Consider the following 16634-nt stretch of genomic DNA (forward strand, 5'->3'; position numbering starts at 1 on the left):
TTTTCAACTATAATCAAACAATTTCAACTAAAATCAAACAATTTCCAACTATAATCAAACAATTTTCAACTAAAATCAAACAATTTTCAACTATAATCAAACAATTTTCAACTATAATCAAACAATTTTCAACTGTAATCAAACCATTTTCAACTATAATCAAACAATTTTCAACTATAATCAGACAATTTTCAACTAAAATCAAACAATTTTCAACTAAAATCAAACAATTTTCAACTAAAATCAAACAATTTTCAACTATAATCCAACAATTTTCATCTATAATCAAACAATTTCAACTAAAATCAAACAATTTTCAACTAAAATCAAACACTTTTCAACTATAATCAAACAATTTTCAACTATAATCAAACAATTTTAAACTAAAATCAAACAATTTTCAACTAAAATCAAACAATTTTCAACTATAATCAAACAATTTTCAACTATAATCAAACAATTTCAACTAAAATCAAACAATTTCCAACTATAATCAAACAATTTTCAACTTTAATCAAACAATTTTCAACTAAAATCAAACAATTTTCAACTAAAATGAAACAATTTTCAACTAAAATCAAACAATTTTCAACTAAAATCAAACAATTTTCAACTATAACCAAACCATTTTTAACTGTTAAAATACTAATCACCCTCGTTTTTGTGTTATCATGTGATGATAAATTCATGTCATATGAACTATATATATACTGTGTATATATATATATATATATAATATGACATAAATAAATAGTTAGTTACCTGTAAAACCACGTCTATGATGCTCAGTTAAACATATTTACCAAATGTTTGCTCAATAAAACGAACTAGTACCAACATAGTTGAAACCTAAAGCACTAAAACTGTGTAAATACTAAAAAAAACAATGTCTTTACAAAGACGCTTCATCAGCGTCTCATCCACACCTGCACCATCACGGTGATCATCAGTTGATGAAAGTCTTGAATGATGTCTCATCCAAACGCTGAGATTATCCGGGATTAGAAAGACGTCCCTGAAGCGTCTCCTCTCGTCCTCAGTCTTCCTGGGACACATAATCGATGATCGTCTTCAAACGTGTGGATGTTTGACTCGCTGTGTGACGCAGCCTTGAGCGGCTGAGGATGTTGATGCCGACACAGATCACCGCAGTTGTTTGTGGCGTCTCTGGCAAGAACAAGAAGGAGAAGAAGAAGAAGGAGGGGAAGAAGAAGGATGAGGGAGGACGAGGGAGACGTTTACTTTCTGCTGCCTCTCAGCATAAGGAGCTTATGAAACAGGCGCTGATGGCTATCGTTGTTGTGCGACGCAGACGCACACAACAAGTACACACACTCATCAGTGTCGCTGCCAACTTGACGGACTGTGATGGTTGCAGAGGCTCAGGAGTCTGGAGGCTCGAGAGGAGACACTGATCTGATACTGCTGTCGCTTCTATTCATGTGGAAATCAGTGCGGCTTAGTCTGTGCAGGGAGGGGGAGGAGCGCCCTCTGCTGGCGGCGCTGGGGAACACGAGGGGTTTAATGCCGGTCTGCGACTCATTTATCTGAAATCGAACCATTTTGAACTGTGATTAAACCATTTTAATATGTATTAAATCATTTTTCAAATGTATTTAAATAATTTTCAAATGTATTCAAACAATGTTCAACTGTAATTAAACAATTTTCAACTACAATCATACTATTTTCAAATAGTCATACAATCAATCAATCAAACAATTTTCAACTGTATTCAAAAAGTTTCCAACTATAATCAAACTATTTTCATATGTATTCAAACAATTTTCAACTATAATTAAACAGTTTTCAACTATAATCAAATCATTTATATTTTATTCAAACAATTTTCAACTATAATCAAATCATTTCTATTTTATTCAAACGATTTAATTGTAATGTCTTAATGAAAAACAAACATGATTCATTAAAAGATTACAAACTACATTAATAAAGGCACAATAATAACAATAGTGTGATTTAAAAAAACAAAACAAGATGGTGTTGAAGTTGTAAAAATAACAGTGTAAATATATTTAAGTTAAATTAATTGTATTTAAAAATTACTATATCTTTACATCATTATGGTTGGAACTCGTCATAGCTTCATATTTTGATCATCTTCATGAGTAATTCGATTAGTTCAGTAAATATTTGTACAACAAACTTTCTTAATCAGAAAGACTTGATTCTTAGATGTTTTTCTCGCTAAAATTCTCTGTAACAGTTGAAATATTCAACAGACACCGAATGAATGTGAAATGATGTCTCAGTCTTGTTGAAACCAAACCTTTGAGTTGTTTTGTTTCCATTTTTAACACCAAAGTTTCTCGGATCTTTTCAGGCGATATCAGAAGCTACAGAAGATTATGAAGCCCTGGTAAGCCCCGCCCCCTGCTCTCTGCTGCCCCCCGCGGTCCTTCCGTGGCTCTGCTCTTTCCTTAACCTGCTGAGTCTGCATGAATAATGACTCCCGGAGATTCGTGACGTCACAGTATTTATTTTTATTTTCTTTGATAACAGAACTACTGATGTTCATCTGGTTCTGATGTCACTAAACATAACCATTTATTTTACTTTTCTAAAAACATTTCTCCCTAGGAATGTTACATTTAAAAGTATAAAGATACATTTAAAAAGGATAAATCTTTGGAAGTTTATGGTAATTTTACGTTTTAAATGTTGGATGTTTTTATTTAAATGTTTTTTTTTTTTAAGCATTTAAGCATTTTCTTTTTAAAACACAAGTTTATTCAGTCTTTTGTTTATTGAAAGATTTTCTAGAACATAGTATAAGGGCCAATAAAGTTGTTTTTTTTACTACGAAAATAAAATCATAGAAAAGTACTGTATTACGATATTAAAGTCGTACAAAATACTTTATTACGAGAATAAAATCGTAGGAAAATACTGTATTACGAGATTAAAGTCTTAAAAAATACTTTATTACAAGGAAAATAAAGTAGGAAAATACTTTATTAATATATTAAAGTCTTACAAAATACTTTATTACGAGAATAAAATAGTAGGAAAATACTCAATAACTATATTAAAGTCTTACAAAATACTTTATTACAAGAATAAAATAGTAGGAAAATACTCTATTACTATATTAAAGTCTTACAAAATACTTTATTACGAGAATAAAATAGTAGGAAAGTACTTTATTATGAGAATAAAGTCTTAGGAAAATAATTTATTGTGAGAATAAAGTTGTAGGAAAATAATTTATAATGAGAATAAAGTTGTAGGAAAATAATTTATTGTGAGAATAAAGTTGTAGGAAAATAATTTATAATGAGAATAAAGTTGTAGGAAAATAATTTATTATGAGAATAAAGTTGTAGGAAAATAATTTATAATGAGAATAAAGTTGTAGGAAAATAATTTATTGTGAGAATAAAGTTGTAGGAAAATAATTTATAATGAGAATAAAGTTGTAGGAAAATAATTTATTATGAGAATAAAGTTGTAGGAAAATAATTAATGGAGAGAATAAAGTTGTAGGAAAATAATTTATTATGAGAATAAAGTTGTAGGAAAATAATTTATTATAAGAATAAATTTGTAGGAAAATAATTTATAATGAGAATAAAGTTGTAGGAAAATGCTCTATTACGAACCACTTTAATATCGTAATAAATGATCTTCCTCCTTTGTAAAGTGTAGTTTTATTATTTTACACATAAAGTTTGATAAACTGATTCCAATAAAAAAACGATGTTTTCTAAACTCAATATATTATGATTAAAAACATTTTAAAATCAATATAAAAATGTTGGTAAACTAGAACTCAGCTTAAATATTGATTTATTTTAAATTTCCATAATAAAATAAAATTCATGCCAATAAAAAGTAATAAAGGCAATATTCTTGTGTCTCTGATTACCTCCAATATTAAACTGCAATTGCACACTTGAAACACTAGAGGTCAGGCTATTACAGACTCTGACCATAACGTGATGTAAACTTGATTTAACCATATTATTCTTATTCGATATTTTTTTCTTGCTTCGGCTCTAACTCTCTCCGTGTCTCTGCATGCTCTCTGGTTCTGGTTCTGCTGGGTCGTCTAATGACCCCCTGCTGTCCCAGCAGACGTGTGGTGGCTCCATTGATCTTCTTCTGACTCTGCTGGTTCCTCATTAGTTCTTGACTCTCTCCTCCATCCGGGCTTCACGGCTGCTGCTGCTGCTGCTGCTGCTGCTGCTCCACAGACTCTCTCGGGCGAAGGACGTTTGACTCACGTCTGGTGTTTGTGTCTCGTAGCTTCGGCGACCTGCTGTCCTTCACCCTCACCGCCTTCGTGGAGCTCATGGATCACGGCATCGTCTCCTGGGACACCTTCTCCGTGGCCTTCATCAAGAAGGTTTGGACTCCAGCTTATAATAGATCAGTAATAAATGAGCAGTAATTATTCATGTTTACCAAACTTAACTAAGGTAAAGTTTGTCATCAATGTGTTTATATTTAATATCGAGTCACTTTAACTCTGGAACTGAATATGAAGAATCTACAAATGAAAAGTTCAAAAACAGTTTTATTTTATATATTTATATATGTTTATACATTTTTTTTTAAATATTTTATATTATTTATATATCTTATATATTTTTTTTATATTTATATATCTTATATATGTATTATTTATACATCTTCTATATATTTCTTTATATTTATATATTTTACATATTTATTATTTATATATCTTATATATTTTTATTTATTTATATATTTTATACATTTCTTATTTATACATCTTACATTTTTTATATTTATACTTTTTTTATATTATTTATACATCCTAGATATTTATTTTTATATTTATATAGTTTATATATGTATTATTTATATATCAAATATATTTTTTTATATTTATATATTTTATACATTTATTATTTATACATCTTTTATATTTTTTTATATTTATATATTTATTATTTATACGTCTTATATTTTTATATTTATATATCTTATATATTTTTTATATTTATATATTTATTATTTATACATCTTATACAGTATATGTTTTATATTTATATATTTTATAAATGTATTGTTTATACATCTTTTTTTAATATTTATATATATTATATATTTATTGTTTATACATCTTATATATTTTTTAATAATTATATATTTTATATATGTATTATTTATAATATTTATGTATTTATATGTTTATTATATTTATATATTTTATAAATTCTATATATTTATTATATTTATATATTTTTATATTTATTATATTTATATATTTATATGTGTATATATTTATTATATTTATATATTTATTATATTTATATATTTATATGTTTATTATATTTATATTTATATATTTATTATATTTATATATTTATTGTATTTATATATTCATATGTGTATATGTTTATTGTATTTATATATTCATATGTTTATATATTTTATATATTTATTTATATATATTTTATATAGTTATAGTATTTATATATTTAAATATGTTTCCTCCTGGTCTTCTTCTTAGATCGCCGGTTACGTGAACAAGTCAGCGATGGACACAGCTGTGCTTCAACGCTCTCTGGCCATCCTGGAATCCATGGTGCTCAACAGTCAGGATCTCTACCACAAGGTGGCGCAAGAGATCACCATCGGTCAACTCATCCCACACCTGCAGGGGTGAGACTGTGTTCCATCGTGTCTACAGGGTTCACTGATGGTGCCGGACTCACATGGCTCAACAAAGGGTCCTTTTCTTCTTATTCTTATCCTCCTTTTCTTCTTATTCTTATCATCCTTTTCTTCTTATTCTTATCCTCCTTTTCTTCTTATTCTTATCATCCTTATTTTTCTGTTCATATCCTTCTTCTTATCCTTTTTATTTTCATCCTTCATATTATGTTTTTTCTATTTATGCTTCTTTTCTCTTTCTTATCCCTTTACTTCTTCTCCTTCTAATTCTATTCTTATTATCCTTCTTCTTTCTCTTATTCTTCTTATTATTAACAACTTTCTTCTTATCCTTTTTTTCCTTTTATTCCTTTTCTTCCCTTTATCCTTCTTATTGTTCTTATTATCCTTCTTCTTTTCTTCATCTCATCTATTTTCCCTTTATCATTCTTCTTATTATCATGTTTCTTTTTTACCTTTCTTCATTTCTTCATTATCTTTTATCCTCGTATTCTTTTACTTCCTCCTATACTTCTTTTAATACTTTTTCTTCTTCTTCTTATACTTTTTATTGTTATCCTTATCCTCATCTTCCTTGTCTTATCCTTCTTCTTCTTGTCCTTCATCCCTTTTCCTCGTATCCTTCTTATTTTCCTCATCTTCTTCTTTTTCTTCCTCTTATACTTCTTATCTTTCTTCTTATCCATCTTTTCTTCATCTTGTCCTTTTTTCCTTTTATTCTTTTTCTTCCTCTTATTCTTCTTCATATCTTTCTTCTTGTCCTTCGTCTGATCCCTTTTCCTCGTATCCTTCTTATTTTCTCATCTTGTTCTTTTTCTTCCTCTTATCCTTCTTCTTATCTTTCTTCTTATCCATCTTTTCTTCATCTTGTCCTTTTTTTCCTTTTATTCTTTTTCTTCCTCTTATCCTTCTCCATATCTTTCTTCTTGTCCTTCGTCTGATCCCTTTTCCTCGTATCCTTCTTATTTTCCTCATCTTGTTCTTTTTCTTCCTCTTATCCTTCCTCTTATCTTTCTTCTTGTCCTTCTTTTCTCTGTCTTATCCTCTTTCTTCTTGTCCTTCTTTTCTCTGTCTTATCCCTTTTCTCCTTGTCCTTCTTATTAGCCTTGTTCTTCTTCTTGTTCCTTCTCTTGTCCTCCTTCTTTTTTTCTTCATCTCATCTCTTTTCATCTTATCCTTCTTCTTCTTCATGTCTTTAATCCACTCGTTTATTCCACTGTTGTTATTGTTGTTGATGAAAGAAGCTCAATGTTCTCGTCTGGAGCAGCACTGACCAGGACATCCAGACGTACACCATCGCCGTCATCAACGCTCTCTTCCTCAAAGCACCCGAGGAGAAGCGACAGGTGAGACCTCGGCTCCTTTGATGGTTTGATTTTCTTCTTCCTCCACATCCTCTTCCTGTTGCATCAGTCGCTCCTCGCTGAGCTCGATTCCATCACGACCTGCTGAGTCGGCATGTTTGAAAAATGTATGACGGCTGAGAATTCTGCAACAAAAGTTTTATTCAGGAAAAACATTGAAATAGTTTTTAAAAAAAACAAACATTTGTTGGGTTATTTATATGAATAAACTTTTGATCTCTTATTATAGTGACTTTTATTGATCATTATGACAAAGTTCCTCTTCTTTCATTAAAATAAATGAGTCTAAAAACATTTTTTAATGAAGAATTCTCTGTTTTTAATGTAACTTTGGTCGTCTTATATCTTTGTTAAGACTTATTAAAACCATTAATTACCATTAATAAAAATAGTTATTAATTTCTGTCTCCATTTCACCCAAAACACTTTAACCTGTAATTTTACGAATAACAAAACTTAAAATATTTAAATCTTTATTTAAATTCACTTAAAGTTGAATATAAGAGTAAATGGAATGTTTGTGTATTTAAAATAATCTGACGATACAATATGTAACATGATAGAGTGGCAACAATATATCGTGATACTGTAGTAACAAGGATATACAGTAAGTGTAGTATTGTGGAGTACTTGACTCTGGTGTTGTAGTATTTACAGACCACATGACTCTTGACAAAGTCGTAACTGATTTAATTTGTTTTCTGAACCAAAAATATGTCCAAAAATCAGCTTTAAAAGCTGCTGGAGTCACTGTATCCTCTCGTCCTCAGTCATCGCTGGGATTTCATTGTTCCTTTAGCTGTGGAGGACTTACTGACTGCTGCCATCTTGTGGTTGGACGTGTAATTGCAACACAAAAATGATGTCAACTGTAGAAAAAAATGTGTTTATTGTTAAAAAAAACTTTATTAAACGTAAACCATAAAAGAACTGAGTGATAAAGTATGATTTAAAGCAAAAACATGTTTATATACTGTATATATATTTTAATTGAAAAAAATAATCTAAAACCTCTAACATCATGTGTCCAAAATGTAGGTTTTATGTTGAATTTCACACGGTTAAATATTTATAAAAACACACAAAAAAACTTTACAAGTTACTGTGTTATTTTACAAAATACACGACTACAACTGACCATTTCTGATGATTATCTAACTAACTAACTAAAAACTAACTAACAAATGATGATTCAAACCACTTTAAGTGATGTTTGTTGTATAGATTGAGGTAAAATAATAATAAATGTTGACCTCCAGCGTCTGTAGACTTGTGTTGTTGTCGTTCATCTTCTCATCCTCTCTCTGTCTCTCTGTCTCTGTCTCTGCTCACGTCTGCTAGTACGATGAGCACTGTGTGGACATCCTTAACTGTCCCCTGACAGTAAGTGCACACTTGATCAGCACCCTTAGCTCACTTGATCAGCACCCTTAGCTCCCACTCATCCAGCATGCATCACCAGCACTCTAGACAGAAGCTTTTCCATTTGTGTGCGAGCGCAGCAGGAAGTGAGGGTCAGCGCTGAACAGAATTTAAAGTGAGGCGAACACAGATGGAAGGTCAGGAGGAGACGGAAGGAAGTCAAGGTCAACATGGGATTGGAATCAAACTTTATTCAAAGTTTACTCTTGGAAGTGTTTCAACCGATATTCAATTTATATATTTGTTCTTATTTATTTTAGTCTCCTTTGTTTTGTTTATCAGTTTTATTTTTATATAGATTTATGTATATGATCTTGGAACCTTTCACTACATCAAACAATTTTCAACTATAAATTTAAACAATTTTCAACTATAATTCAATATTTTTCAACTAAAATTATACAATTTTCAACTAAAATAAACCAATTTTCAACTGTAATCAAACAATTTTCAACTATAATCAAACAATTTTCAACTATAATCAAACAATTTTCAACTATAATCAAACAATTTTCAACTATAAGCAAACAATTATCAACAAAAATCAAACAATTTTCAACTATAATCAAACAATTATGAACAAAAATCAAACAATTTTCAACTTTAATCAAACAATTGTCAACTATAATCAAACAATTTTTAAACTTTAATCAAACAATTTTCAACTATAATCAAACAATTATGAACAAAAATCAAACAATTTTCAACTTTAATCAAACAATTTTCAACTATAATCAAACAATTTTTAAACTTTAATCAAACAATTTTCAACTATAATCAAACAATTTTTAAACTTTAATCAAACAATTTTCAACTAGTTTAAACCATTTTCAACTAAAATCAAACAATTTTCAACAAAAATCAAACAATTTTCAACTAAAATCAAACAATTTTCAACAAAAATCAAACAATTTTCAACTAAAATCAAACAATTTTCAACTAAAATCAAACAAGTTTCTTCAAACTTGTTTCAAAGAAATTCTTTGTTTCTTTTTCACAATTATTGAATTATTTACTTGAAAAAATCAAATGCTTAAAAAACATTTCAATAAGAAGATAAAGTTTCAACATTTGAAATACTAACTTGTATAATATGCTGATGACACTGAATCAGTGGAGCTGATAATAGTCGAGGTGATCAGTGTGTAGAAGATGATTTTAAGATTCTGTTGTTCGTCTCTTTTCTTCTAATAACATCGATCAATGTTTGCAGCTCGTCTGACGCTGTTTCTCTGTCTCTGCAGGAAATGGCTCATATTCTGGCTCAGAAGCAGCTTCGCTCCATCATCCTCAGTGTGAGTACAAGTGACTCCAAATATCACTTCATCATCCCTTCTTCCTCCCCTCCATCCCCCGATCGATTCATCTTATCCATCCCTTATCTTCCCTGTGAATCCATGTTGATCTTTGGTTTCCCGATCGTAGAACGTGATCCGCAGCCCGACGCCCATCAACGACGAGATGTCCCACCAGCTGTACGTGCTGCAGGTGCTGACCTTTAACCTGCTGGAGGACCGCATGATGACCAAGATGGACCCTCAGGACCAGGTCAGACCCCAGAGCCACGTTTGAGTGAATGAACTCAAGTCCACGTCTGGATCAGTGACGTCAGACCATTGAAGGATTGAATTGAACTTCATTTAAGTTATTTTAATTAAAATATTTTTTTTAGCATTTAATTATTTTTTGAATGTATGTGAAAATGTACTTATTTATTTATTAAAGGTTTAAATTCCTTTTTAAAATAATAATAATAATAAAAAAAAAATCGAATATTTTATGAATTATAAAAATAATTACTCATACAATTTTATATTCTAATTACAATCATTTAAAAAATGAATTTTCTAAATTTAATATTTTTTAATTTGTAGCCTTTTTAGAGATAACAATGTGCAAATATTAAGAACAACATGAAAATATAAAGAACAAAGTTCAAAGAGATGACAAAGTGCAAATAAAAAGAAAAAACTTTCAATGAGATAACAAAGTGCAAATAAAAAGAAAAAAGTTCAATGAGATAAGAAAGCGCAAATACAAAGAACAAAGTCCAATGAGATAACAAAGTGCAAATGGTAACAAAGGGCAAATATAAAGAATAATGCACGAATAAAAAGAACAAATTTCAAATAAAAAGAACAAAGTTCAAAGAGATAACAAAGTGCAAATATAAAGAACATAGATCAAGGAGTAACAAACTTCAAAGAGTAACAAAGTGCAAACATTAAGAACAATTTGCAAATAAAAAGAAAAACTTTCAATGAGATAACAAAGTGCAGATGAAAAGAACAAAGTTCAGTGAGATAAGAAAGCGCAAATATAAAGAACAAAGTCCAATGAGATAACAAAGCGCAAGTGGTAACAAAGGGCAAATATAAAGAACAATGCACGAATAAAAAGAACAAATTTCAAATAAAAAGAACAAAGGTCAAAGAGATAACAAAGTGCAAATATAAAGAACATAGATCAAGGAGTAACAAACTTCAAAGAGTAACAAAGTGCAAACATTAAGAACAATTTGAAAATAAAAAGAAAAACGTTCAATGAGATAACAAAGTGCAGATGAAAAGAACAAAGTTCAGTGAGATAAGAACGCGCAAATATAAAGAACAAAGTCCAATGAGATAACAAAGCGCAAATAGTAACAAAGGGCAAATATAAAGAACAATGCACGAATAAAAAGAACAAATTTCAAAAGAACAAAGGTCAAAGAGATAACAAAGCGCAAATATAAAGAACATAGATCAAGGAGTAACAAACTTCAAAGAGTAACAAAGTGCAAACATTAAGAACAATTTGCAAATAAAAAGAAAAACGTTCAATGAGATAACAAAGTGCAGATGAAAAGAACAAAATTCAGTGAGATAAGAAAGCGCAAATATAAAGAACAAAGTCCAATGAGATAACAAAGCGCAAATAGTAACAAAGGGCAAATATAAAGAACAATGCGCGAATGAAAAGAACAAATTTCAAATAAAAAGAACAAAGTTCAAAGAGATAACAAAGTGCAAATACAAAGAACAAAGTCAAGGAGTAACAAAGTTCACAGAGTAACAAAGTGCAAATATAAAGAACAATGCACGAACAAAAAGAACAAATTTCAAATAAAAAGAACAAAGTTCAAAGAGATAACAAAGTGCAAATATAAAGAACATCAAGTATCAAGTATATTATGACTAAAGGTTATTTTAGAATGTCTTTTTTGTGTGTTTTCCCTTTAAAAAACACAATTATAAGAAATGCATTTTGAATGTTTTATTAATTTACATGTAAAATGAGGATGTTTGAACCAAAGGAACATGAATCTTGAAACATCAAGTTTATTTCTCTTCATCTTGAGATTGATTCTTAAACCAGTGGATTCTGGATAAAGTCCCAGAAGCTCAGAAGAACGATGAAGATCTTGAAAGCACTTTGTTCCCTTCAGGCTCAGAGGGACATCATCTTCGAGCTGCGAAGAATCGCCTTCGACGTGGAGTGTGAGCCAAACACCGGCGGCAGCATGGAGAAGAGGAAGTCCATGTACACGCGCGACTACAAGAAGCTCGGCTTCATCGTGAGTTGCTTCCTCCTTCGTTTCTACGTTTAGACAAAACAAAAGAATCTTCTCATGAAAAAGAATCGATGATCGAGATTTTTTTTATGAATCAAGTCAATCACACAAGTGGACAAAATATCTTAGTGGGCAGAACAAAATTTTTGTATTTTTCTTAAAGTATAAAGCTGTATTTGTTTCTTACGAAGAAGTATTAGGTCCACTCAAATCTTTTTTTTATTTTACTACTTAAAGTCTTATAAAAAAATGTATTACGAGATTAAAGTCGTACGAAAGACTAAATTATTTTAAGATGGTCAACATTGCTAATTTTGAAAGAGGTATTCTTTTATAAAACGACTTTACTCTCTTAATAAATTATTTTCCTACAACCTTAATCTCGTAGTAAAATAAAAATAGTGGCCCTTATACTCCTTCATGAAAAACAAATACTTTTAGGAAAATACACATTTTGTTCTGGCCACTAAAATATTCTGTCCACTTCCGACTTTAATCTCATAATAAATAATTTTCGTAATAAATGTATTTTTGTATAAATGTAATATCTTAATAAACTATTTTCCTACCACTTTAATTTAGTATTAAAATAAAAGTTAAAAAAATTGTGTGGTCTTAATACTACTTCATGAGAAACTTTTAGGAAAATACACATTTTGTCCTGGACACTAAAATATTTTGTCAACTTGTGTGATGGAAGTATTTTCTTTTTTTAATCTCATACTAAAATAAAAATGTTCATTTTATAAAGTATTTTGTACGACTTTAATCTCGTAATAAATAATTTTCCTACAACTTTATCTCGTAATAGATGTATTTTTGTACGACTTTAATCTCAAAGTAAAAAAACAAACATATTTATATTTTTTTATACAACTTTAATCTTGTTGTTAAAACATTTTTTTTGTAGCCCTCATACTCTCCTTTTTTTTTCAATTTTCTTTCAAAGAAAAAAGATAACAAAGAACATTCTTTTGCTTTCACCTTTTTCTATTATGTTAAATTTTATCAATTGATTTTAAACAAAAGTGATTCAGTTCAGCTGTTAAGTTACGTGTAAACATTCAAAAGATGTTTTGTTTCAAATATTCATTTCCTTCTCAGAATCACGTCAATCCAGCCGTGGATTTCACGCAGATTCCTCCAGGGATGCTCGCTCTGGACAACATGCTCTACTTCGCCAGACACCACCAGGATTCATACGTCCGAGTACGAACACACACACAACAACACACACATTTTTGTTTATTAAATTAGCTCAAGATTATTGAATCTGACATAATGTGACATTATATAAATACTTTTCAAGTGCAGACACAAGAGTGTGCGACCGTTATTGTTATGATTACAAAACAAACCAGAGAATCAAATATACATAACAGTTGTGTATACACAAAAACTATATTTTCTAGTAGTAAGTATCGATAAATGCTCCATTAAATTTGAAAGAAAATTAAACTATTTTAAAATCAAACAAAAACACCAGAATCAAAAATGAAAAAGAACAAACTTTGCATTATCAGTGTTGCAAACAGAACACGTTTTTTATTAAGGATAAAATAATAAAATAATATAAATGGAACAAATAGAGATCAATACAATTAAATACAATAAAATATAATGAGAAAAAATGACCATAGAATTGTGTATAAATAATTATTAATTAATATAAATTAAATAAATTTGATTTAATTTAATTATGATGATCTCCAAAACAAACAATACATATAATAAATACATAAGAAATTAAAAAAGATAATAATTAAAAAAATTCATAAGAAAATAAAAATCATAAATACATTTTATAACAATATAATAGTTTTATAATATTATTATTTAATTATGTTTTACTGTGTTCATTACGTATTTCAAATGTATGACTTTTCTTTTTTCCCTATTATTTTTGTTTATTAATGGCTGGAGTTTCTTTCCCAGCTACTTAAAGTACAACATTTTTTTATTATGGTTTTATTGTGTTTATTATTCTTTATTCATTTGTTATTGTTTTTGTGAACTGCTGTGACAACCTGTCAGTCAATCTGACATTTTTATCTTGTAGACATTTTAATACAAAAAGAAGGTTTTTACATTTAAATCGACTTTGTTTATTTGTTTATTTATATTAAGTTTTTGTTTATTTTTTTTCAATCACATTTAAAGATCTGATCGATATTGTTGCAAACAAAACAAAAAGAGTGATTTGTGTATTTGTAACATTGTGTTTAATAAAACCCATTCGTATGACAGCGGACGCCATTTTTAAATGTAATTGAATGATTAATTGAAGTTGTTTTTCCTCCAGATCGTCCTGGAGAACAGCAGTCGCGAGGACAAGCACGAGTGTCCGTTCGGACGCAGCAGCATCGAACTCACCAAGATGTTGTGCGAGATCCTGAAGGTCGGCGAGCTCCGTAAGTCTGCGACTCTCGTCTAATTTGATGTGTTTTCACATATTTATCTACAGAAGATACATCAAGCTTCTTCGTGCTGCTGAGACGAGTTTAAATCGATGCCACTTTAGCTCATATTATTAAATATTGATGTTATTATCGGGCAGGAAACGCTTCACTCGCTTCTATAAAGTAGACTTTCAGGAGCCGTTTCACTTTGTCGGCTAACAAGCCTGAAGTTCAAATCTGAAGTTAAGAAATGTATTTGTTATTCATCACATCAAAGTAAAAGTAAGACGGTTCTCTTGTATTGAAAACATAATCAAAAATTCCGACAAAAAAAAAAGAAAAATATGTAGATGCTAAGCTAAGCTAAGCTAAGCTAACATCCAATCGACGGACATTACCTGAAGTATAAGAGTAGATCAATTAAAAATACATGACCTCACATGCTAAGTTTTAATATTGAGATGAGTTATTATACACAACAGCTAAGATGATCAAAAATACACAATTTTGTATATAAAAATAAAATGTAAAAAGGTTGACGACTAAAGTTATAAAAGGAAAATTTCACATTTACAAATGTTATAAGTAGTTAAATATATAGAACTACAAAAAATAATAAATAATCTTTAAATACACGAATGTTTAATTATTTTTATTATCGTTTTAATTAGTATTTTTAATCCTATGAACAGTTGAGTTTGATTTTGCACATTTAAATCGTGGTAAGATGAAAGTGTAGATGCTAAGCTAAGCTTAGCTAAGCTAACATATATCTACTGTTTGTACCTGGAAAAAAGGGTTACACTGGAGAATACATTTCCTGCTCAGACAACATGTTCAAAATACAGTTTTAATATTGAGATTAATTATTATTATATAACGCTAAGATAGTCAAAAAGTCGGATATTTGCATTAAACAATAAAATGAATAGAAGGAGAATAAAGTTGTGAAATTATTCATTTTATTAATAATTTCATATATATATCAACTAAAGATATAACGATTACATCAATGTTTCCATTTTTCAGTTGAATTATTATTATTATGGGGTTTAATTTTGCACATTATTATCATGATAAGATCTTATATAAACACTTATCCATTGCATGTTAACTATTTATATTATATGTTGTATTTTAAAACAATTAACTTTTTGATTTAAGTGGATAAGTGAGAGTTTTTCTTGGGACTTAAGATGATGTAGTTTTTTAACATAAATAAAGTCTTGCGTTTGTATTTTTGTTTGATACATTTTAATAGAAAAGTGTTTTTTTAAAAGATCAAAACCTTCTCACAATGAAACATGTGCGTCAATCATCCTTTAAGTTTCAGTTCAGCAACAATAACCTAAAGTTTATCTTCTCTTATGTTTGTTTATTCTTCTTCTGGTTGACGTTTGACGGATGTATTAATAAAGCCAGTGCGACGTCTCGGTGCTGCAAATAAATAGAAAAAGATTCCGATGAAACAAACGATGCAGGAAATGAGCCACGAGGCATTTTTTAAAGATTTATTTACTTTTAACGGTTCTGGTGTTTCATCCATCATTGGACCGTAGACTCTCACTGACGGAGCTCGTGACGCCGAACTCACTTCGTCCGAGGTCCGTGTTATGAAACTGCTCCTGGTTCTGATGTTTTGAGGGATGACTCTGGCGTTGGTTGACCTTTGGTGGAGAAACGATGGAAGTGCCGACGGCGTGGAGGTCGTTGTCGTTTGTCTCCCTGGACGTCACTTATCATAGTTTGGCCTTTTGTGTCGCCGTAATGTGAGAAACGAGGGCGAGAGAGTTCAGCCTCAACTTGAAGTATGATGTTGACATTTCACTCTGTGAGGAGGAACTATTTTCTTGACGTCTGTGGGATGTTCTAAGGTCTCGTGACTGTCCAGGAACAAGTGGACGCGATACAGGAGCAACAAGGTGCTATATCGTGATACTGTAGTGACAAGTATATATGTGTAGTATTGTCGAGTACTAGACTCTGGTGTTGTAGTATTTACAGACCACATGACTCTTGGCGAAGTCGTAACTGCTTTCATTTGTTTTGAAAACAAAATATGTCCAAACATCAGCTTTAAAAGCCGCTGGAGTCACTGTATCCTCTCGTCCTCAGTCATTGCGGGACCCTCAATTTAATTGCAACACAAAAATGAACAAATGCTGTGATTATTTCATTTGTAAATAGAAAACCCTTATGTTATAAGTGTTGGGAGCAAGAATCCGGCGA

The 16634-nt window shown here is 30.0% G+C and overlaps 1 protein-coding gene across 6 annotated transcripts in view; it reads left to right on the top strand.

The window, feature by feature from the left end:
* elmo1 (engulfment and cell motility 1 (ced-12 homolog, C. elegans)) overlaps window positions 1–16634 on the top strand; it is a 123444-nt gene that overhangs the window by 71231 nt on the left and 35579 nt on the right. For 5 of the 6 annotated variants that reach the window (XM_087786381.1, XM_087786384.1, XM_087786382.1 and 2 more), the window contains 9 exons: window positions 2345–2380; window positions 4270–4369; window positions 5504–5655; window positions 6935–7013; window positions 9698–9748; window positions 9879–10001; window positions 11881–12009; window positions 13111–13215; window positions 14309–14417. In XM_087786381.1, coding sequence (XP_087642507.1) covers window positions 2345–2380; window positions 4270–4369; window positions 5504–5655; window positions 6935–7013; window positions 9698–9748; window positions 9879–10001; window positions 11881–12009; window positions 13111–13215; window positions 14309–14417 — 884 coding nt within the window. The remainder of the gene's footprint in view (window positions 1–2344; window positions 2381–4269; window positions 4370–5503; window positions 5656–6934; window positions 7014–9697; window positions 9749–9878; window positions 10002–11880; window positions 12010–13110; window positions 13216–14308; window positions 14418–16634) is intronic. The other variant, XM_087786385.1, reaches the window with a different exon arrangement.

The sequence above is a fragment of the Callionymus lyra genome, chromosome 3 (genome assembly GCF_982586985.1).
Source record: "Callionymus lyra chromosome 3, fCalLyr1.hap1.1, whole genome shotgun sequence".
Taxonomy (NCBI): domain Eukaryota; kingdom Metazoa; phylum Chordata; class Actinopteri; order Syngnathiformes; family Callionymidae; genus Callionymus; species Callionymus lyra.